The sequence below is a fragment of the Sylvia atricapilla genome, chromosome 1, assembly GCF_009819655.1.
Source record: "Sylvia atricapilla isolate bSylAtr1 chromosome 1, bSylAtr1.pri, whole genome shotgun sequence".
In the NCBI taxonomy this organism is placed as follows: domain Eukaryota; kingdom Metazoa; phylum Chordata; class Aves; order Passeriformes; family Sylviidae; genus Sylvia; species Sylvia atricapilla.
In genome coordinates, this window is record NC_089140.1 from 116001920 (window position 1) to 116026641 (window position 24722).

The 24722-nt window shown below is 36.2% G+C and overlaps 1 protein-coding gene across 1 annotated transcript in view; it reads left to right on the forward strand.

Annotated features, from left to right (window-relative positions):
- Window positions 1-24722, forward strand: part of RAB2A (RAB2A, member RAS oncogene family) — a 42840-nt gene that overhangs the window by 15854 nt on the left and 2264 nt on the right. The window contains exons 4-7 of the mRNA XM_066331780.1: window positions 9001-9083; window positions 10410-10502; window positions 14038-14149; window positions 23124-23192. Coding sequence (XP_066187877.1) covers window positions 9001-9083; window positions 10410-10502; window positions 14038-14149; window positions 23124-23192 — 357 coding nt within the window. The remainder of the gene's footprint in view (window positions 1-9000; window positions 9084-10409; window positions 10503-14037; window positions 14150-23123; window positions 23193-24722) is intronic.

The window sequence follows — 24722 nt, forward strand, 5'->3', positions numbered from 1 at the left end:
GGGACTGGTAAATGCTTTAAGTTTCAAAACACCTAAAATTCAGGCTTTGATTTTCAAGGAGGTTCAAGTTAAGAACATACATTGGCTTACTCTTATGTTATCACTTTATTATAAAGCAGTCAGCATCACTGTCTACACTTGTGATGAGGCAAGTTTAAGATGTTCATACTGGTAGCAATAGCTTTTAAATGTATTTGACTGTTGCCTAAGACAGAGTTGCCTGTTTTCATTTTTTGAAAGAATTTTAGGATACCTTTAGAAACTGACAGGTATGTGATTCCTAGCCTCTGTACGTGCTATTTTTGGTACAGCAAGTCAGTGAAAGGACATTCATATACGTTAGCCTACATATGTGTACGTGTAAAATGTCAAATAAATGTAATATTTCAGTGAACTTCATAGGTAATACCTTACTTTACAAGTTCTTTACTTGAAATGGCACCTAACATCTGTGCCTCCTTGGAAGTTGTAAGAAACAGGCATAGAAACTATATGGTCAGCTTATGCTTTTTTCTGGTCCTGGGCATTTTTTGCTATTATAATTGTGGGTTTCAGACTGCCAAGTGGCTGAGCATTTTTAAAGTTCAATAAACAAGGTAATCTCTGCATAAAAGTATTTTATAATCTAAACCCTTGGTAACAGTGTGATCATGTGACTACATACCTATATTGGTCCTTGTTTTCTAAAATTGGGGCAGATTGTCTGTAGGCAAAAGTACTTAATTTACTACTGTCTTTCACTGGTTTTTGGAACTGATTCTGTTAATCTCCTTAGATACAAATGAACTCGACTGTGTTTTTAGTAGATCATGTTATTCCTGGTGCCTCTGACTCCTCAGTGCTCTTTGCAGTCTGCTTGTTATCTTGAATGCATGCAAATTGTCCAGCCAAAATGGCAACCCAAGTGCTTTTGACTATAATTTATAAACTATTTGAGCAGGGATTTTTTCTGGCTAGATTCTTAAGTATACCATGCATAAGTTTAAAAATATTAATTGAAGCTTTCATACACTGAGTAGATTGGTGGCTGGTGTTATACTAATAATTTATAAATTGTATGCAATGAATGACAGTATACCTGGCCATACGTTAAAAGTTTAACTTTATGCAGTCGATTTTTAAATGCAAGATATTTCTATTTAATCTAGTCTTGGTTGTCAGCATATCTGAATTCTGCTGTATCATTTGGATCTTGAGTACAAAGGTGTTGAAGGAATAGCAAAAAAAAAAAAAAACATGCTGAGGTACAATTCTCAGTATTTTACTTATAAGTGTTAAGGTACACAAATGAACATAATGCCAAGGTTACTGTGTTCTATCTGCACTGAGCATTTTTTTGTTTTCTGTTAGCCAAAACCTGTAGCTGTTACTGGTGCTATCTCTGTATTTATTAAGATGTAACAACTTCTGTTTAATGAGAGAAGATTTGTTTTATACATGTTGCTAAGGAAACACATGAACTATTTAGGTTTTGGTTGGTGCTTACTGAGTCATAGCACTAACCTTTCTCTGGTTTGATGCTAGCCTTATACACCTGCTTTTAATCCATCACTGAACAGGATGCATTCTGAGCAGAGGCATAAGAAAGTGAAGAACTTGATATAATTTGTTTGGATTGCTAACAATGAACTTGCTTGCTTAAGAGAATCAAACACTAAAATTCAGGCTTTTCTGGTCAGATATTTCTGTGCAACACTGCTCATTTTGTGTTGTTTTCAGCAGATCACCGCAGCCCCAGGGAAAGGCGTGTCATAATATGGGAACATATGGAAGTTGCAGCATACCTCACTGCAGGAGTATGCTGCACCTTACAGGGACAGCTGGATCTAACACTGTTGCATGTCTTGAGATCCTTTGTTGTGTCCTTCTTTGTATGATAATTCAAGAATATATTACTTTTACTTATCATCCTAGTTGGACTTGAGAGCGTATTACGGAAGTTAGTTCTCTTTACTGCAGTCTGTTTTCCATGAGGGAGTACACAGACTGAATTCCTTTTGGATGAGGCCAGACTGGAAGATATACTTAAGGAATGCACATAGGCCTATTAGAAATTGTAGTCTAGTATTTGGTCCTGTGAGCTGGTAGTCTAGTAAAACTAGTGTGATGCAAAAGTACACCTAGCCCAGCCCCTCCCCCCCAAAAAACCCTGCAAACAAAATCTACATTCCATGAAAGATACTCAGTATGGCCGTTGCATTCTTAATGTTGTGTTGCAGTCTCAGCTGTACTGCTGTTCATGCCTGCACAAGCAAACAGTTTCTTGTTGTTCTCTCCCAGCTGCAGGCTGTTCTGGATCTCCCCACTGCTGGGCTCTGCAAGCTTACTGCTGTGTGTGCTGTGGCACACCCAGGTGTTTAGCTCTGTGAGTCTTTGGGTTTCACTGTTCCTTTCGGTGTTTTTAGGTCTGTAAAGAGGAGGTATTGGGCCAAATTGTTTGTCTGTGTGTCTCTAGTACCTAGATTTTCTTTTCTTGCATCTTTAGTCTTAGTAATGGCTTCCAATAGTTGGATGGACTGAGAAATATTTTTGTCCAAACTGCTTAGTTGGTAATTGCCTATTGTAGTAAGTTAAGCAACTCTTTGTGGAAGTGTGGTGTTTGTTTGAGCTAATGTCAGCTGCACACAACTTTTGGGGAACTCTAGAAGTAGTTTTACAGCAGCTAGTAAGGGTTACAATTACTGTTCTGGAAGCTGCTAAGCTTTTTGAGTTTAAATTATCTGTGATAAGGTTGGTTGTCTTGTGGCGGCAGCATAACACTAAGAAATATTAAAATTGCTTCTCCTCAGAAAAAGTTCATTGTTGTAGAGAGATAACTGGGCTTGTTACCAGGCTGAGTCAGTGGCCTTGGTTTTGTTGTTGAGGGGGATGTTCTGTATTGCGTTGGCTGTTACTAACAAGTCATTGTTGATGAGGAAAAATAAGCAGTAAATGAAGGAGGATATTTCTGTCAGACAAGTAGGAGAAATCTGTGATGACACTAATTAATGCTGATGTTCTCTAAATTGGTATGAAAATGAACTTTTCCTGTGCACTTGAATACTATATTTTAGTATCTATTTCATGGAAATGCTTGATTTAAAAACATTAATTCATTATTATGTTTATATATGCACCTTAGTTCTGCTTAAACAGACTAAATATCTGAAATAATTATAAATAATTTCAAGTAAATTCTTGATTTCCATACAAGTGTACTTTCAAATGGAATTGATAGGTTTTTTTTAGTAGCTGAAAGCTTTTGTAAATAGCATGTTTGTGGAAGACTGGAGGCATAATTGTTACAGACATATTTCATTTTCAGGTATTCTGAATATACTAATTCTTCTTGAAATTAAGGTATTTTTCTTGTGTTTGCAATTGGTTTGGATCTATTAGAACCAAATAAATTTCATTCATTAAATGAATGTCCATCCTAGTGACTGACAGTTGCTGGGATGTAGGGCTTGCTCCTAGAGCTCTTTACTTACTGTTTACTTTGTGATGTTTTCTACTTGTTTTGGTATTCGGAGCATACTCATGTTTGTGGGCAGTTGGTGTATTCTTTTACTACATTTTCACTAATTTGCCTCTAACCTTGGCACCTGCACACATACTGCTGCATCTCATGCCCCTCTGTTATACTGCTGTGAAGTTACAAGGAGAACTTACAGAGGATCTTCTTCAGTTTCTTAAAGTAGTCTTATCACCAGTCACAGACTGTGTTTGCTGCCATGTAGGAGGATTAACTTATTTCTGAATCCATGGATTGAAGGATGAGGCAGGGAGATTTGTCTGTTTAATATGACCATCATCTGAACTTCAGTGCCAGTAGCTTAAGTTGTTATTCACACCCATGATGTCACTACAGGAAGTTAAGGCAACTAGATACACTTGCTAGCTTAGTGTTCGTAAACTTCTGTCATGCTTAAATATGTTTGGTTATTGAAATACTATAGTATTGGCATGTTATTTTCTGAATTATTTTTTGGTTTCTTGGCAGTTTATTCATGCTTTCTACAATAATTGCAACATTACTACAGGCTTTGGATAAGGCCTTAAATAGGAGAAGTATGAACCACTTCTTTTGCACAGTAGAACTCCTATTTTAGTGGGGGTTGCTACTTAAAACGTAAAGCTTTCAAATACAGTTTCTTTCAATTTATAAGTGTATTTCTAATAATGGAAGACTAAAGCTTTGTTTCTGTGATGTGTTGGGAATTGCTTTGGATATCTAAGTGGCATTTATTCAACACCATCAGAGGAAAAGGCAGATGTACAAATTATCTGTATTTAGACATATGTTCAGTTTCATCCTTGGGGATCTTTAGGTCCTCTTGAAATTCCAGTTCTTACTGTATGCTGACAGGGTTATTCTCAAGCAGCGTGTTGGCTAAATCCATCACAAAAATACTGAGACTTTCGTTTATTGTGATAGATTCTTCTTCATCAGCATTCTTAGTTCTGTTTTTGCTTGGGAATGTATTTGCTGGAAACAGCAGGCATTTACTTTTTATTTTTACACTGCTGCTGTGCCTATTTGTCCTGCATGCTAGTAAACCACCTTAGAAATATTTCTTTTTTTCTGGATTGGAGACATGATTGCAGAAAAGATTCATGCATTTGTATAAACAAGTTGACATGTGACTTAGAGGCTGTTAATGTATTTATAACTTTCAAATCTATATTTAAAGGTATGTGTTACTCTTCTTTCTTTCGGGAACATTTTATTCCAGGGATCAACTTTGTGGAGTTGTTCCCAGCTGGCAGCTGTCACAGGTGGTGAGACACTTATGAGGTGGTTATTTCCTAGATGTCTTTCAGTCTTCTTTGCAACTTAAAAAATTGTAAACAGGTAAATAGTAATTCGCAACACGAGTGAAATGTTCTGTCACCAGTTTTGAATGTACCACACATGTATGCCAGTTTCAGAGTGAGGGAATCTAGAGCTACTAGCTAGGTGTGTTGTAGTTCTCATATTGCATGTGGATGTGTACTATAACATTCCCTCCTGATAAAAGCTAGTGGTCAGCTTGGATGCTGAAGGTCTGCTGGGACATTCTCAGATATCTTGGTCCTTGAAGAAACTTTACAAATTCTTTGGCATTGGGAGTAAAGAATTCAGCAAAAATAATGAACTGTTTTCTAGCAAGATACACTGTTGTGAATGCTGGTTTTTCACTACTTTCTTTTCCTGCATTATGGCTGTTTTGATCCACCCCCGCCCCCCTTACTTTATAGATTCAGAAACATGCAGTTAAGGGACTTGCAAGTAACTCTTTTTGAAAACAAAGGCTTGCCTGTGTATTTTGCAACTGATGCAATTATACTGCCTGCTTGGAAATGACACCAAGATTTCATGTGCAAATAGTAACACTTGGAGTCTTTTTTTTTTAATATGACAGAGATACTGTGTTCATAATAACACAGTTGCATAGCTTAAATGTTCCTTCAAACTCTAGTGCAGTGTCTTAGTACTTATGTATCTTAGTGACCTGCGGTGATTGGTAATGCTTCATTTTCTATTTACATTGTTATTTTCAAATTGTGGTTTGGTCTCTATAATGAAGTATGCTTTGAAAAGCACATGGGATATATGTCCATGTAGTTGAAGCAGTGATGAAGATTTTTGTACTTGCTTGAAGACCTATCACTTCTAGAACTATGTCTATATAGACAAGTCTCTCCTATCAGAAAGTTTGTTTCTGTGAACCATTATGGTATGAATTGTAAAAGCTTAGAGTAGAAAACAGCCAGAAAAGAATGTTACTTAGCACTTAAAACATTGATTGTTTATCAGAGGCTCACATATTTTCATGATTAGTGAACTATTCATGTCAGACCTAGCACCTCTTTTTCTGAGCAGTGGAGGCATGTTCGGGCCTGCTCAGTGTGCAGTAACAGGTTCCTGCAGGCAGCCATGTCTGGCTGGAGTTTCCGTGTGTCTCAGGTCTGGCTGTTACCAGAGGCATCCTTCATCTTCCTATTTCCGCTGCAGTGTAACTCTGACAGTGGGTATAACCTGGGATTGTCTTGGAGGAAAAGTTTGCATCACCTGCACTGGATATAATATGGCCTTGGCCAACACCCTATTTAAGATTTGTTTCCTGATTGTTGCCCCTACTATTGCTGACACCACAGCCCCCTGCCTCCCCCACCATCTGGATATGGAACTCAGCAATCTGCTTGGAATGTCCCTACTTGAGCCAGGGAGGTTGGAATAGGGGACCTCCAAAGGTCCCTTTCTCACTGCAACTGCTCTGTGAAAAAAAAGCTTTTTAATATGGAACAGAGATAAAAAACAAGCAAGTACTGGATTTTGCAGGAATGTGAAAGGGATGTTAATAACAAAATTATACTTAAGATAAAGGTAAATTCTCTGATACAGAAGCAGATTTTAATTTATACTGAGCTTCTATACTGCTGCTTCTATCTGTTGCTTCTTGTAACAAGCAGCTAAACTTGGGTAAGTCCTACTTTGTAAGATTGATAAAGTGTGCAATTGTAGCACACTCGTGGTTTTTTAGTCAGTTTTGGCTAATAGCCTACACTTTTTTTCAGTTTTGACAACTTTTGACTTTTGAAATAGATTGTCCACCTTGGAAAGAAGGAAAGTGGACAGAGAGAAAATTATCAGATGAAGAAGTAAAGTAACAATGATGCTTAAAAAAAAACTGTGGGATGTATTCTACATGTCTAACCCTGTTTGACCGATACTGAGCTTATATTGACCTTCTAGATCTCATTCAGAATGATACTGTTAAAGTAGCCAGTAAATATATATATTTACTTATGTATTTATATATAAGGTGGTGTTATTATATAATGCATTTTAATGTTATAGATAAAATAAACTTTTATAGATTATATAAATTTATAAAATTATATATTATATAAATATATAAACATTTATATATTATATATTTATGTTATATAACGGACCTTCTTTACAGAAACTCAGTTGTGTTGTCCGTTGGTATATGTAAGCATAAATTAATTATTCCCATGTGAAAAATGTGATCCCTTCACCAAAGAAGGTACCATTTTCCACCATTTCCTTTAAGTAGTAATGATATTTAAAATTCACCATTTTCAAATGAGACACAAAGTTATTACAGAACTTTCAGGATTGATATACGGAACTTTTTATGTGTAAGTGATTCTTTTAAGAGTTCACAGTTCATACATTTTGTTAAGATCTGCTAGAATCTCTGACGATGTTGCTTGACCATGATTAATTTACTCAGGGAGATGAACAATTTCACATGTCAAGGTGGAATTTATGAAGGTTTAACAGGCAGTCTTATTGTGTTAGGTGAACTCTAGGCCATGTATGATTTTAGGCAATGTATAGAATTTTGTAACAGTAAGTTGTCTGTTTAGCAAGGAAATGTTTCATTTATGTGCCATTCACTTGAGCTAGAATAAGTGGTAAATCTTGAATTTCTGTGTAGAAAACCAGGTATAACACTAAAAAACTGTTCATTATTTTTTACTATGTCTTGGTGTATTCTACTGGTTGTCTCTATTCTATTAACAAAGTTTACTTAAAGATGTTACCAAAATTTACATGAAGCTGTGCTTGGACTCTTGGCCAAGACCATATGTGAGTGTATCCTAATGGTGTTGAAACTATTAAGTGTGTTGTACCCTATGTTATAACTGTTTCCAGTGGAATGGCTAAGATGAAGTGTTTTCTTAAGTAGAAGTTACTGTTTATCCTGGAAGATAAGGATGCTTTTTGAAGACTGAACACATGTAAACTTGTGCTGCTGTTCTCGTTGACTGACAGTACGTAGATCAAGTTATCTTTGAATTCAAGAAGATCTGGTATTAAGTACAATAACTGTGGGAAGAAAATGTTGTCCATATACTAATTTTGTAGGCATGGCTGAAGGGTACCTTGTATTTGATAAATATGTTATTCTTGTGTTTAGTGTTTTTAAATCACTGCAATTACCTATAGTTCTACAGATTTACTGCACATAGGGTTTTTCTCAGCATTAGTATTTCTTAAACATGTTCTGTGTTATCTTTGAATTATGCTAAAGCATCTGTTATTGCTAAATATTAGAAGTAAATATTTCTTTTAGCAAGTGTCAAGTGCTAGATAGCTCTTCTGAAAAACATGAGCATTAGGAGCTTAAGATCTGTAACCATGAATATTTATTTTTCAGGACTATTCTGTTGAGCATGTTAAATGCTGAGATTTTTTCAAAATACTGTTCTATGAGAACTATCTAATATATGTTGACTCTGAAGTTTTTCACAGTGTATATGAAGATGACTCTTGCCTCCTAGAGCTGCTTTGACAAGCATTATTTATCAAGTACAGCGGAAATTGATTAACTGTGGAGCAAAATCGTGTAAAATTGAATTCACAACCATTTTCTGTTTTTTTCTTAATAAAATGATTACTGAAAGAATTCCATCTGAAGACTGTTGAAAGCTGGCTGCAGTTTATGATATAACGGATAAAATCTGCATCCTTGGCCTTCCAACAACCTTTACACCAGCAGATGGTGGGCGTAAAGATGTCATTCATCATTTATTTACAATGGACTTTATTTATTCTAGTGTCAACAGCTGCCCCAGGGAGCGGGTTATTGAATTCAAATGTGAAGCTCTGGGTTATTTGCTTCCTTTCAAATTTGTCTTCAGAGCTTAGTTGCTAGGAGTCCATTCTGTGCTCTAATAATGATTCATGTATTGTGAAGCCATTCAGTAAATTGGGTTGTCAGGGATTGCCAAAAAAGGTTTAGAGGTCTTGTTCCAATTTTTTTTTTCTTTTTTTGACAGTGCTGTGCTGTAGTTGGTGTCTTCTCCCTATGTGCCTTCTCTTACTACTGTCGTAGACTTTGTCCCCAGTTGTTCCCTTTCTGATTTTCCATCCATACTCTTCCTTATCTCCATCTCTCAGAAGTAGAATTCTCTGATCCTGTGATTCTAAAACCTGTTCATGGTTTTCAGGAACAAAAAATAAGTATTAGATATGAAGTAATGAAACTTTGTATTCTACAGGCAGGACAGGAGTCCTTCCGTTCCATCACAAGATCATACTACAGAGGGGCTGCAGGGGCTTTGCTAGTGTATGACATTACAAGGTGAGAATACCAACTGGATTACAATTATATGTCTTCGTAGAATTGTGCTATGGTGTACAGTAGTGCTAAGTGTCTCATCTAGCTTGGCTTTTTTTATACTTACTGGTAGTGTAACATTGTGTCAACCTTAAGTGCACTAAGTCAAGATACAGCATATGTAACCTATATACTTGCAGTTTTCTCTGTATGGTGGTTGAGAAAGCGTGCATAAAATTTCAGGAAGAATGAAATAAAATATTTTTGTAAACTATTGACCATCAACCTCTGGATTACCTTTATTGAGAAATACCTGCAAATATTCGTTAATTCCTTTCTAGCTTTTTATTATCATGAGGGATATTTTTCTTTAATTGTAGCAGATTACTTTTACTGAAGTGCTATTCTGAAAAGTAGTGAAATAGTAAAATATAGAAGTTTGGTTACATAAAAAATAGCAGGAAACTTGTGTCATTGCTGTGTTTATGAGGTTTGGAAAATACAGGTCTTCATCTGATAACTTTTTTAGTAGCTGTTCAGAAATTACTAAAGTTTCACTGCTGTATTAAATAATGTATCTGTATACAGTTTGTCTGTAAAACTGTGGGTGCTGTCTGGTTTATAAAAATGTTCAGACTCCAAAGTCCTATTAAGTTGTGTGCCTCCTTTTGTGGGTCTTGGCTCTTGATGCATTGAGCAACCCCTTGTACTAGAGACTTCCTAGATGTTTTCCCTTTTGTTCCACTGTTACATTTAAACATCAGGAAATAACATATTCTTTCCTTTGGATTTCCAGTAAACAAATATTTGATTAATAAATAAAATACAATATTTTAATATCTACAAGCATTGGATTTATTACTCAATTTACACCTTCCATAAAAACTATAATGTGTCACATTCATGTACCTCACTTTTAAAGATTTTACTGCTATAGTTATTATTCAGCTTATAAACTCACATAAAAATTATCAACTGTTTTCTGCTTTCAGTAAAACAAATACTACTCTGTTTATTTGTTCTGTTGTTTGCCTTAGTTGAAGCTGATGGGTACTTCTAAAATTCTGTTCAGTTTTTATGTATAAAATTACAGATTTTTACAACTCTGAGAATCCTCTTTACTCTTTGTAGCAAATGTGTTTTCAATTACCTTTTAGGCAGAGTTCATTAACACTCCTTGTTTGCTAAATTTTTGTTTGCCCTTTCTTCCTCTCACAAAGAGATTACTAGCTTTTATCCCTAGAGCATGTGTACTAATAAATGAGTTGGTTATTCAAGTATAGGAGTGGACTAACAGGGGAAAGATTTCTTACAATACTACTTTTAATGTTCATTCTCTTCTATACTTAGGAGGGACACTTTCAACCACTTGACAACTTGGTTAGAAGATGCTCGTCAGCATTCCAATTCCAACATGGTTATAATGCTTATTGGAAACAAAAGGTAAAATTTTATTAGCTGTTATTTTGTAAGAGGGGAAGATTTAACTTCTCTGTATTTCAGCTTTTGGGTTTTATTATTTGTAGGCAATATGTTAACTTCAAATTCCCTTTTGTCACTGTACATAGTTCTGTGGTGAGCCTAACACCTTTCCTATTCGTCTTTGAGTAATACAGTGTGCCGCACATGGATCAACTACGTTATGTTCTGAATATCTGTTTTAGACATAATTTCATTGCAAAGGATTGATTGTAAACTCATGAATCAGTGGATTACATGAGTTATTTTCTTACTAGGCTTTTTTGTTTCTGGAATTGCCAATTAGAAACACCTATAACAGATCTCTCTGTTATAAAGAGAATATGATTCCTAATTTGAGGTGTTCTAAAGTGCTTTAGCTTTTGGTTAAGTATCACATCAGAGAAAAGGTCATTTAAAAAAAAGAGCCCATATTACAGGACTCATATCAAAAACTTCTCTCAAATGTAGGAAGTGCATACCTAAATGATTGAGACATTTGATTTACAAGCCTCTTCCATATTCTGTACCATTTAGCTGGGATTTGGGTCAGAGAATGCTTTTTCACTGTTTCTTGATAAGTTCACTGGATGATGAAAATACAACTAAAAGTTACAGAAGTACTACCCAATTTGTCATCAGTTCCTTACTTGGTCTTCTCATCAGCTACACTGTCTAAAATTATTCCCTGTTGATGCCGAGACTTTGTAATGAAGGTCTTAATAAAAGCATATCAGTGAATACATTACCCATTAATGTATCAGTGAATATATATTCTAATTCTTCTAGTTTTTGATCCAGTGCATTATAGCATCGTATCTAGATTTTTTTTTTTCTGGATGCAGAATTTTTTCAAAATATCAAAAGTATAATCTCAGAATTTAATAACCCATTAATTATGGGTCTTTGTGTAATTGACTTGAACTTTTCTCCATGCCTCAGCAATTCTTGAAGGTAAAGATGCCAGTTGAAATACGGTGTGTTTGCATGCCCCTGAAAATTTCATGAGCAGCTAGATCATTTCTTAGATGCTACTGAGAAGCAGCTTTGTGATAGTGAGTCTGGGTTTGCTGTTTGGGTCTGAACTTTTATTTTCTTCTTCCTCCCCTTCTCCCTTCTGTTTTCCCTAACTGCCCCACCACCCTCTACCTCCTCCTGAAAACCGTGGTACACATTAAGTATTTGTGAAGCTTGTCAATTTTTTTTTACATTATCTGTAAATGACTGACAACTTTCTTTTTAATTGAGGAATGTGTCAAGCATTATCTTGACAAATTAATATAAAAAATGTAGTCTTGTTTTATTAAATGAAGCTTTGGTAAACCTGTGATGGCCCTGACCAACTGTTTTTATACTTGTGTGAGTAAAAATATGGCACTGAGAAAAACAGTAAAGTGTACTGTTTACTTGAGATATGTTTGCGTACTTAATTGACATCTATAACTCTTTCTGATTATTCTTAGCAGTTAAACTAAACTAAATTTTCATGTCTTGCATTCTGCTGATGCAGACTTGACTTGCTACTTGCAACTAGCCCAGTAATTCCCAGTTACAACTAGGTTTTATTCAAACAATAAATATACTTAAAATTTGCACAGTAAATTGTTACAGATTAAGGTCCCACATGAACTAAAATTGTTAAAAAGTTTAAAAATTTTAAGTTTAACTCTGAAAGGATATTATTTTCAAGGAGGGAAGGAAGAAGACTCTTTCAATTTTGTTGCATTATCCTGACAGAGTTCTTATGGTAGGGTATACTTACTACTAGAGATGGGTGGAAGGAAGAACACATGTGCTAACATAGTAGTTTTGAAGGAATAAATACTCCTCTAATGACTCCCAAAAGTGCACTTTACATAAGTTTGTAGTACTGACTTATTGCTGGATTTGAAGAGTGTTGAGAATTTAATTTGAAATATAATGGCTGTTTGTTGAAAACATTACAAATACTAGTGTTAAAACATTACAAATACTGTACTTAATCTTCTTTCCAGAACAAAGCATAGCTATATTGATCTAGTAAGACCAAATGCTTCGAATTATTGGAATGGAGAGAGGAAGACAACTGTGGTTAGTAGAAGTAGTTAAAGATCTTTAAGAATATGTTTAGGTATCAGTATCGAGTTTTGATTGGGCTGTCATTGCAGTTTTTGATACAACTGCATTATTTCAGGTAAAAAGCTATTTGTTTATGTTCTGTCATGGAGATAACACTGAAGTGAATCAAGGTTTTAAATAAGGTATTTTTGAGAGTAGCATGGTAGTAGCAAATAAAAACATTGCTCAGGTTGAAAAAGATAATGTCAGCTAATACTGGGAGTGCCTATATATAATGAATGTCAACTTCAAAATTGTTTTGAGAAGATACTTCTTGTATCCTTATCTGCAATTTTTTTTTAATATTTAAATAACATGTTGAATTGTATTGACTCATCTAAGCTAGCATTTAGTTAAAAATTACAAAAACCTGCTTTGCTGCAAAATAGATTCCACAGTGAGTATTACTTATTTTTAATACATGTAGAATTGCAAAGTTGGCAGATACTGAAGCCTAGTATGATAGTTTTTATTTGTATACTGACTGCAAATTAAATACATCTATTTGTATGCTGTTTAATTAAAAATTGTATCTATGAAGGTATTTTACCTGTCCTACTTATATGAAAATTCATTGAAATATATGTCTTACACTTACACATCAATAATAAATATATCACTTTTATTACTCAAGATGTAATATACTTATAAAGAAGGACAAACTGTGAATTCCTTGTTCTTAAAGAATCTTTAAAAATTTAGGGTAAATATTTGTGCCTGTATGATTTAGAGAAATAGGTTTTTCTCTAGTTGTCCAGTCCAGGAGGGTTTTTTTCTGCTTTTTTTGGGTAGTATTTAACTTTAAACTAAATTGCTTGGAAAGCAGGAAGCAAGAATTTGTCTAACAGTCACTTCAATTTCTTTTGCTGCTGGAGGGCCAGGAGTTTCACAGCCTAAATGCTAACTTACTGGAAGAGAACAGCTAACATAGTTCAAAAGAACTTACTTCTGCTTTTAAGTTTCATCAGAAAAGAAATTGACTGTATGAAGTTTTGCTACTGAATAGAAAAAAATTATTTTTTGAATTATGTTTAATAATAATAAGTCATTTACAAAGCTCCTTTATCAGCTCAGCTTTGTAGTATTGAATTGGTAGAGAATATAGAAAAGAGTGATATGTACTGCCAATACAATGTCTAAAGCTAGTATTCAAAGACTACCTAGATAAATACACACTCATCCTGTAGAAAGTGATTTCATGAAGTCCTTGATAAGATTTATGTCTGCTAGGATGTATAGCTCAAGTAAGTGTGATGCCTGTGACTATTCCATATAACTTTATTTAAGGGCTTGACAAGTTATATACCCAAGCTCTGATGAGGGCTCTTGGCTTCTCAGGCTTAAAAGCATGTTTGTGAAGCATAATCTTTATATGGACATGTTAGATCATGTAATTAACTTCTGTTTTTTAATTCTATCTTAGTGATTTAGAATCTAGACGAGAAGTTAAGAAAGAGGAGGGTGAAGCATTTGCACGAGAGCATGGACTTATCTTTATGGAGACATCTGCCAAAACTGCTTCCAATGTAGAGGAGGTAACTGCTCAACACTGGCTTTTTACTAAAACACTTGATTTAAATCACACTTATTTGTATAGATATTTTTCCTTTAGATTTTGGGTTCCTTAATTTGAATTAACAACTCTTTATATTATGAGAAAGACAATGTCTATGTTTTAATTAATTACACAGCACTAATTATATTGTTGAGATGTCTTCATTAATGTACTTGTGGAGTTTTCTGAAATATTTGATCAGAGAAATAGCTAACTTTCGTCTGCCATGAAATCTTAGAAGTAAGACTAGAATAGATTTGTATAGTCCAAAGCAAGTATAATAGATTTGTATAGTCCAAAGCAAGCCAAGCTATTGGAATTCTTGGCAGATGTCACTGCAACCTGTTCTAAAGGCTCCTGGTATATCATGAGCTCTTCAGAGCAATCTCTTGCAGTGATTTGGTATTTGTACTGTCCCCCTCTTTCCTCTCTACTATCTAGTAGGAATCTGCTCCAATTTGCACACAGCTTCTATTTTCTGTCCTCTACAGAGCTGTTGAAGAGGTTATTATTGTCTTGGTTAATGTAGTCTTTTATGTATTTGAGTAAGTTTTTCAGGTTTTGCTGCTTTAAAGAACACTGGTCTTTTCAAGTTTGGCTTGTAGTTCACATTTCTGGGCACATGTGACTTCTTGCATCTCTCACCTCGGTTTTCTGCATTCCTTTCTTGAAGGGTATTATGGTGGGCTGAGCTCAGCTGCCACTGAATACCCACCAAGTTGCTCACTCAGTGCCTCTCTCCAGCAGGATGGGGGAAAGAACCAGAAGAGCCAAAGCAAGATAAAACTCAGGGCCTGGGACAGAGTTTTAAAAATTCAGGGAAGAGACTGGCAAAGAGTGACAGAAAGGTAGTCACTCATGACTTCCTACAAACAAATTGAATCTCATCCAGTCTTTGAGAAACAGCAACTTTAACTACCCTTCTGTTTTTATTCCTGAGCATTTTATCATACAATATGAAGTAGCCATCAGGTGAGTTCTGCTCAGCTGTCCCGGCTGGCTCATGTCCCCCACGATTTTGCCTACTCTAAGCCTAATCAGTGTCAGGAGAGGGCAGTGTAAGAAACAAAACCTTGACACTCAGCAGTAGCTAAAACATTGGTGTGTTACCAGCACTGTTTTAGTCACAAATCCAAAACACAGCACTATGCAGACTGCTGTAAAAAAAACTAACTGCATTGCAGCCAGACAAGTACAGTGATGGACCAAGAGCTCCAGCTGAGATGCTACTGCAACATACACCAGAAAAATTGCTTCACATGGATTTCAAGCCCATACTCGGTTCATCCAGCTGACCTTTCTTATAATCATGTAGTTCAGCTTCTTATATTGCATAATCTACTCCTTTTCCATAACTATCCTAAATTCAAAATGGTGTGTGACCAGTGAGGTATTCTTTTATTGCTAAGGCCTTTTAGTTATAAAATATTTAATTTTTTTGAAAAGTTACAGTAAACTACAGATGACTTTCACGCAATTCATTGCTACCTGATTCTAACATTATCATCTATTTTTGCATCAAAAAATACGTCCTAGTGAATGAATTGTCCAGTATCTAATGCATCTCTGATTATCAGGAGGCAAATGAGCATTAAGTTCTTTATCAAAGCCTTCACGTAGACTCCTCTCCTTGTGATTATGTGAGTAAGTGTTGTGTTGTGTGTACTAACCTTCTAATTCTGGTGGAAAATCTTTAGGATATAATCCTTTCTGGTGACAGTCAAGTGCATTCCTTAAATGGTGTTCTCAGTAAACACAAAAAAAGTGGAACGATGTAGTATAGTTAACATCCATAGAAGCAAAATCCTACCTCTAGCAGTTTCTTTATATGAACAAATCAGCTTCTGTTGGTAGTGTTTTTTAGGCTATTTCCCTTGTTTCATCATGACTTCCACCACTGTGGAATACTTTACTAAATCCATAGCTGGAGCAGTACCTTGACCTTTTTGGTGCTTGGATCATAAGACAGTTTCTATTTGTTCATTATATTCTTTAGGATTATGTCTCATTACCTGCATCTTGAATAGAAATGGATGATAAGGAGTGGAAAACATACTGTTGACTATTTCTTTTGTGCAAGGCTGTTGGAGAAGTTTCCACCCTGTTTGCATAATAGGTAATAGATGGTAGGGAGTGGGAGGTAGATGCAGGCTCCTCCTTCATAGTTACTTTGGAGACTTCTAAGAATTCGCTGTGACCACAGAGTTAAATCATCTTATTTCATGTGGAATGGGATTTTGTAAAAAGAGTTTCTGCATCACTGAGAGGCTAGAATGATTACTGGAGGGAGGTTAGGGACAGGCTTGTAATTTAACTGCACTGCAAGGACAGTTATGCTAGTCTCTTCAGCAGTATCATATTTATTTAAACAGGAGGTTGTTGTTAATTTCATTTTAGCCTCTGTCTGGAGCTATAAAGGTAACCAACTAGCAGAATATTACTGACTTTTTTTTTTTTTTTTTTTTTTTTTTTCATATTAATTGATTTCTAAGGTGATTGGAGTTAGAGTGGTGTACACTGACATGCATGGCTCTGGGCTTTCTCATGGTAGAATCTTGTTTACTTTTAGAATCTTGGTTATATTTGCTCTATCTTGTTGAATTGGGGATGGGTGATGTTCACTCTCAAATACTGTTTCCAGGCTTCAGTGTTGCTTATTTACTTTCTCTAAGAAAACACTGTGATGTCCATTGGGAGGCTTTTCACATGTAAGTCTGAGGTCTGAACCCCAGGCAGGTTTGCACTTGTTTTAATCATAACTTCCATTACTTTCTGACCTCTCATTAAACCAACACATAGTACATAAGAATTTTTTTTTCTCATTTGCAAGAGACATGAACAATTTTATCACGTTAATTTTGTCATTGGAGTTCAGCAGTAGTATGTGACTCTTAATTGTGCTCTTACCTGCAACCTGCAGTTCAGAGTTTCCTGAGAGCTTCCTGCTTGGGCGCAGGGGCAGAGTAGAAACACCTGCATGAACTCAGGGTCACCATGTAGTCCTCTGTAACACATCGTACTTAACTCTTTGTCCCTGGCATATCAATAGTTTGAATCCTTTCATGTGCACTGATTCTCAAGAAGTAAGGATACCTAGCTGTATTTGGGAAACTACAGTGACTTTGTGCACTATTATTTCATTCCAGACTTTTAATAATGATTAAAGATATGACCAATCTTAAACCAGAAAGTTTTCTGGATGCTGGTCAAAGCGATGCTAGACAGCATCACTGTTCAGAAGCTGGTCTCACTTGAGTTGTGCCCAGTGTATCACTGACTCCTGGTGTGGGAGTTGGTTTTAGTAAGTTATTTTCTGAATGGAGGGGTGCCTATGCCAAACTTAAGAGCAATGTTTGTGTTATTCCAAGATGTCTGCACAGAAATAGAATGCAATAATGAATTGATTATTTTGGATTAAATCTGAATAGACTCATAGTTTTGACTGAGCATTGGAGCACTTCTGTTACATGGAAGCTCAAAGGTCATTCAATGGTTCTGTTTTAACTGGTTCTGTGTAACTTAATTTTCTCTTCAGGCATCTTCTTTCATACTTTTTCTTAAATGGATAACAAATATTCAAAGCTCTTATAGCTTCAACAGCAGTACAGATAGGAGAAGGGAGATGGCCTTTTGTAATATTCTGAAGGGTGAAGTGAAAATTTCATGGAAAGACTAGATTTGTAGAGGCATCTAAAGTTGAACTGATTTTTAGTGTGCTTTGTTTCCCTTCCAACCCTTCCCTAAATACAACTAATAGCTGGGAAACAAACAGTTGTTTGACATGATAATATAGTAAGCAGGGATTTAGCTAATAAAACTTAAAAGTCATAGGATGTTAATAATTTTCATAGCAAGGTAAAGTGACATACAAGAGGTGATCTGACTAGCACTTGCAAAAGAGCAGGATTTCTAGGTCAGGAGTCTTTAAAAAAAAAACCCAAAAAACACCCACCCAAAAGTTAGGTTTATCTTGATTTGTATCAAACCCAGTATTCCTTCAAGTTCCTGGAAATCAAAGTTCTGTGACCTTGCAGCTGTGCAAAGCTGAGATTTTAGCTGCTTTCTCCCATGAGAAAATGGGGTTGAAGTTCGTGTCAGTTCAGCTGAGGAAGGGAGAAGGGCCAGGAAGCCTAGCTGTAATGAAGATACACACCTTTTAGCTGCATGTGGCAAATCCTTGGATTGTGCCCCAACTTCGCAGTAAGCTGTTTCAGGCTTTAGAGAAGAGCATGAAATGTATGATACTGCCTGCCTGACCTGTAGATTCCTGGAGAAATGGATTCATAGTTCTGGGGGGTTTTAATTTTTTTCCCCCCTTAAGTAGTCTGTCCTGTGTAACTGTTCAACAGCAGTTACGGGACTTTTTAAGTTAGTTTGAGCTCTAGTAATGTGCATCAGCTCAGTAAGTTTGTTGTCAGAAATGTTGTGTCTCAGTGGGGACATGAAGAAATTGCTGTCTAGTTCTGGTTTGTGTCTTTGCACCTATACTTGCAATATATGGTTACAAATATGTTGGGGTGCTTTTGGGGGTGTGGGTTCAATATGTAGCACCTTATTACTGCTTATAATTAACTCTTCTGTATCCCTTTTAATGTGCTAGGCTTCTTGTTGAAAGATCATTTAGCTGTAAAAAGCATTGCCTTACTGTGCATGCATAAAAGAGCTGCTCAGAGCTTTGGAATCTCACTTTATTAAGTTGCCATCCACTACCACTTACACATTGGGATGGTGAATGCTTTAGGCATAAATCCATTTGTTTTCTATGTTGTTACTGTTTCCAAATGCATTCTTAGAGTAATATAACCATATCATATCTTACTGCTAAAAGGTGAGATAGGAAATTGGAGAGGAGGAGAAAATTCTGGGTGTTGGCTGGGTCACGATTTAGAATTTGTGATATATTTAACCTTCAAGTTAAATATGTAATTATAAGAAAGAATCCAGGAAAAAATTATTGCCCAATTTTCTTTCCACGCATTAATTTTAACATTGCCACCAGAGGGCAGCATGTTCCACGAGCTGACTGTGCTGAACGTGCTCTTGTACCTGATTTTAGGCCAAGATGAACTTGTAAAGTCTTCAGTTTCGAAAAGCCTCAGTGATTCATTTACAAGTTTTTCCTGTTATGCTCAGCTTATGGCAAAGTCCTCAGATTCTTGTCCTGCCACTAGCTTTCTGAGAAAGACAAATGACATTACTGACATCTGCAAGTGAAAACCAAATGTAGCTGCTCTACTACTCATCTTCTGGTACCCCTAGCTTATTATTACTTCTGCATACAGCTTCCATGAGACAGAGGTATCAGGAACTTACTCCCTTACCTATTACTTGCATTGTTTTTACCAGTTGTAGAATTCATTCTTCCTGGATTTGTCTCAGGGATAGTAAAACTGTATTACTTGTTTATTTGTGTGATATGAATGTTGAAGTTGATTTAATTCTACATTCAGTGTTTGTAGGATTAATTTACCTTAAATGCAGTATCTGTAGTGTTTGGTAGTTGCAGTTTTGGATTGTTTGGGGTTTTTTTTGGGGCATGCATTGTGAGACATGACTTCTTGAGTCTCATGTTGCAATATGGTCTGGGAAACTCCTTATGTAAATAATCTAAAGTGATATTATACTAATACATTGTGATTTAAAAGCCTCTTTTATTGGCTTTGCAGTAGGTGCAGGCATGACACAACAGGCGGATCACACCTTGCAAGACTCACTTTCCCATTTGTACAGTAATACCCTTTTCCTCAAAGGGATATTGCTGTTATTTAGGATCCTAGTTATAATGAGCTCACAATTGAAAAAAGCACTACATTAAAACAAATGACTGAATAGCCTGTATACAACCTTTTTTAATGCTATGGTACAGTTGTGTTCAACAGTCTCATGTGTACAAGCATCAGTAAGTTGAAAGTAAGTAGAAAATTACCAAGAGATAAACACTAAATGTGGACATTTTCCTGAAGGGGCATTGTTTTCTTGAGTTTTCCCAAAATTAGTCAAGAATTTTTATATTTGGAAGTCTAACTTAGTGATTTTGGAAAAGTGTTTCACTTCCTTTTGTGAATAGTAGAGGTACTGTGTACTAGGGCATGGCCATCTTTCAGGTGATTATATAAAAATGCAGAGTGAGTCTGATACTGCCTCCCTTGGAGTGGTGAAAATGAGCCTGGACCTGATTTGGGTTGGAAAGGCATGAGTATCATTGTCTGGTGTTTCAGTAGCAGCAGCATTGTGGGAAAGTACAGTGCAACTGCAGTAGGCTTGGTAGGCAGCCAGCTGAGCCCTTGTGGGCTTGCTGGGGAGGTCTTGTGTGGAAGTGGCTGAACTGCACCTGGATCCAAGTTGGCGTGTGAGGTGCTACAGCTGTGTTCTTGCAGTCCCCTGCACGTGGTCTAATAAATCTAAACTGGATTTGAGGGGAAATTGCTCTGTCTTTCTGCATCTATGGCTCAGTTAATCTGAAAATAGGATAAACTGCCTGTAAATTAGAGTTCATAGTATACTGCGTGTTCCAGATAAGAGTTAGAACATGCAGTATTAAACGAGAATTTTGGAAGAATTCAATTATGCCAAGTTCACCTTGTCCTTGCTGATTGAGGCACTACCATGCAATGCCAAAATCTGATCTGATACTCTTAAAGCAGGTAGACTGCTGTTTTAGTGATGTTCTCAGGTGATTGAGTTTGCTTACACTTGGAATCATAAGTTAACTTAAAATACATGGATATGAGAAACAAATGGAAGTGTCAAGGAATTTAAGTCTCTTTCCATGGCTGATTAATAATGATTTTTTTTAGAATATATGCAAAGATGAAAACATGAGGTAGACTTATTATGTGCTATGTTCTTATGATTTTTTTCCAAATAGGAATAATTTCTGTGGCCCAGCGCAACCTGGCATTTTGCTGTGCAGAGTAACAGTAGGTGCTGTTATAACACTTAATATGTCGTGCACCAGAACCACTGATGGGAATGGTGTAGTCAGATTATGACTTCCAAGAGAACTGGAATGATAGAACTGAGATTAATGGAATATTTGTATTTTTCAGATCAACAGTTTCTTGGCCAGTGTGTTTAATACTAAAATGTACTATACTGAGCTCAGTACGCTTTTTTGCTTTGTTTAGTACATGTGTAGTAAGAGAAGGAATTTTGTGTTTGTGCAGTGCTGTTCTCCAGGGCGTTTTAGGTTTTACTGTTTTTTGTGAGGGTAGTTGCATTGCTACAGTGACTGCTCTTGAGTGTAGTATTGAAAAGTTAATTTATTCTCAGTTGTATTAGTTTGGAGTCGGTTAAAATTCTAGTTTGTTACTCTAAGGTATTTTTTATAGACTTAATGTAGTTCTCATTAAATTAATTCTTAGAGTCCTGTTGTACTTAGCCAGCAACTTCTAGAACAGTTAGAAGTGCCAATTGTTAAGTGCTTGTTTACATGAAGTTATCATAACTCTTTTTTAAGACTTCAAGTTCTGTTTAATGTCCTGCTGAAGTAGAAGTAAGGATCCTCACAAATTCCAGCTGTGTGACTTTTCTAAGTTGACTTTTACCTTTCAGTAGGCACATGTATGAGGCCATTACAGTAATTAGTATGTTATCAGGAACAAAGATAAGTTTGAATATTTTTCCTTACATAGAAAACTTCAGTTTCTGAGGAATTTGAATCAATTCGTAGTTGGCTGAAAGCCAATTTTTCTTCTCAACTCTAACACGTGTTTGAAAAACGAACTCGCTTCCTAAGTGCCTTGTGAATCTGCAATGATTAATTCTTCTCATTATTTTGCTGCAAATTCTCATGACCCTCTGTGATGATTCGATCACCCACTTAGAGTTTATGCATATTCATATCTCTCTGCTCCTGCTGCAGTCGTTCAAGTCTCCTTCACTGGCTGTGGTGTGTGCTTGGTGCAGTAATTGAGCTGCAGTAGATTGATTACTCTGGGGAGCTGTAAGGCCTTTAAAGGTGAAAACATATCAGTCCTGTTAATTAGGAAACAAAGCTCTGGTGGCAAGTTCAGCAGTCAAATGCTTCCAGTGTAGAAATGAGGAAAGGTATGATTTGTTCCTCTCCATGAACCCTGTTTACTTTTTTATATTTGAAATAGATCTGCACTTGCTATAATGGGCTTGTGCAGAAGGTGGCATGTCTTGTATGATTGCATGGTGTTGGTATTTTAAAACAAGAAGAACTGTATGCTTATTGTAATTACTAGCTGCTGTTAATCACCTGCTAAATTATACATTATTTTAGGCATTACTTGACCTATAAAGCTAAATGAGAGATGAAGAATGGAATAATTGATTGTAAACTCTAACCAAAAACATTTATATCAGTCACCTTTTCAGACCTGAGTGTCAAAGTATTTTCTTTGAATTAAAACAATAGATTTTTAGAAGTCGTTATAAAACCTGGGCCTCTCCGCTGTTAAGATGTCTGTTGCCCATTGTGTGCAAGAATAATTAAAGAGAATATGTTCTTAAAATTAGGTGAATATTAAATGATAGCGTAAGGTTTCATCCAGCAGACAGCATCCTTACATCATCATTGTAAGTACCCTGTGGTTTTATGTTGCTAAGCACTCTAATCTAGAGTGGCCTATTACAAAGATATTAAGGGTAGGGGAAACCATCTGCCACACAATCTATCCATAAGGGTCAGAAATAAATAATTTAAAAGTAATTTATATATCTTAAAAACCACTTTTCCCCTGTAATTACTGGACAACAGATTGTAGAATACAGATGTTATGAAAATGCCACTGTTTTAGTAAACAGCGTGTGATCCATTGCTGCTTCAGGGTGCGTTATGGGATGCTGTTGTCGTACCTGTTTCTGCAGAGGTCAGGAGGGAAAGTCTCACTGAAGCAACTGCACATGAGATTGAATTCCAATTAGTGTGTCTTACACCGAAGGGTATCGCATTCATTGTGTCTCTGGTCTTTTTTCCTCTGTTTTAGGCATTTATTAACACTGCAAAGGAGATCTACGAGAAAATCCAGGAAGGAGTTTTTGACATCAATAATGAGGTAACTTTTAGTACTCTGTACACTTTCTGCTTTTTAAAAGTACAAATTTCACCTTCCCTAGAAGGCTGGACAGTAAAAGATTTGTCTGTTCCATTTGGATGTAGAATTGTCTGCCATTGTGATAAAAATGGATTAAAATAAGTGACCCTATCCATCCATGAAGCATCGCAAAATAATATAAATCCCCAAAAGAGAAGAAAATCCACTTTCATCCACTTCTCCATATGGTGTCATCTGTTTTCAAAGATAATTTTCCACTATGTAAATGGGGGACCATGTTGATATGCCAGATGCACTCCATGAGCTGTCCAGTGGAGGGGAGGGATTGCTTTGAGAGTTACATAAAAGACTTTTGAAATGTTCCTGGTTTAGGTGGCTGGATACTGTAGGGAATAAAAGATTAGCCTTTTTGCTTATGCACATTACTGAAATTACAAATTATTGGGGCCTGTGCCTTTGCTTGTTTAGGATGGGGGTGGAGAGCTGGAGAAAGGGGAACAAGAGCTAGAAAAATGTGTGATGTCTCTTGAATTTTGAAATGACTGTGCTGGTGAAAATCTTGCTTCGTAACACTAGTATTGTATAGAAATGTTAAGATTGTACAAGCTCTCTGTCAACAGTCTCATAAAAAATTTGACAATGTGAGGTGATCAGTCTTTTCTGAAGATCAAAATAGGTTATATTTTTATCCTGCATGTCCCTAAATATTGTTGCTGAGGTGCTTAGTGAAACGACATGTGAAAATCTGCACCACTACTCTGTTCTGTTTCTGCTCTGTGGAGAGGTGTGTCCAGACTGTCAGGGTGATGCTTCTCTTAAACATTACAGTCTTGGCAGGATTGTTCAGAGTAGGGAGGGAATTGACAGGACTCAAATTAAGTGGTTTCATCTCTTTCTGCTCAGTGTATTTCAACATGAGAAAATTTAGACTATCGAAAACATTACTTGTTACTTCAGAGAGGAAAAAATTACAAACTTCAGTAATACACAAAATAATGCATCAGGAAACTTGTAGATAAATAAAGTAATCCTCTAAACTAATTCTGACTGGAAAGTGTGTATGCATGTTGGTGAAGCACTTCTTAAATTCAGTTCACTGATGAAAAATTTAAAATCATCTTTCACATCTTTCCTGAAGAAAATGCAGTTGGTAGTGCAGTGTAAATTGGAGGGCAGTCAGAGTGTCTGAAAAAGCATGCTCGTTGTATCTGTCGAGTTTCATATAGTAGCTGACTGCTTTACTGTGCCTTACGGAGCTTTGATTGCAATATGCTGTCAAGAGCCAACAGTCCGTGCTACTTATTTGGCTTTATGCCAAGTCTGGCTCCTTGATTCCTCAAGAAGTTGCTATCAGCCCAGAGGGGGCAAAACCAATGAGCCATAGGGCATGCTTTTTATTAAAGAGGAGTCAAAGAGCGAAAAGAAACCACATCAGCTGCTGTCAATACTGAGCGAGTGCCAGAAACCCGAAGGCTACCACTGCTGCAGAACAACTGCCAAGCACTATAAATCTGAGATTTGCTGTGACGC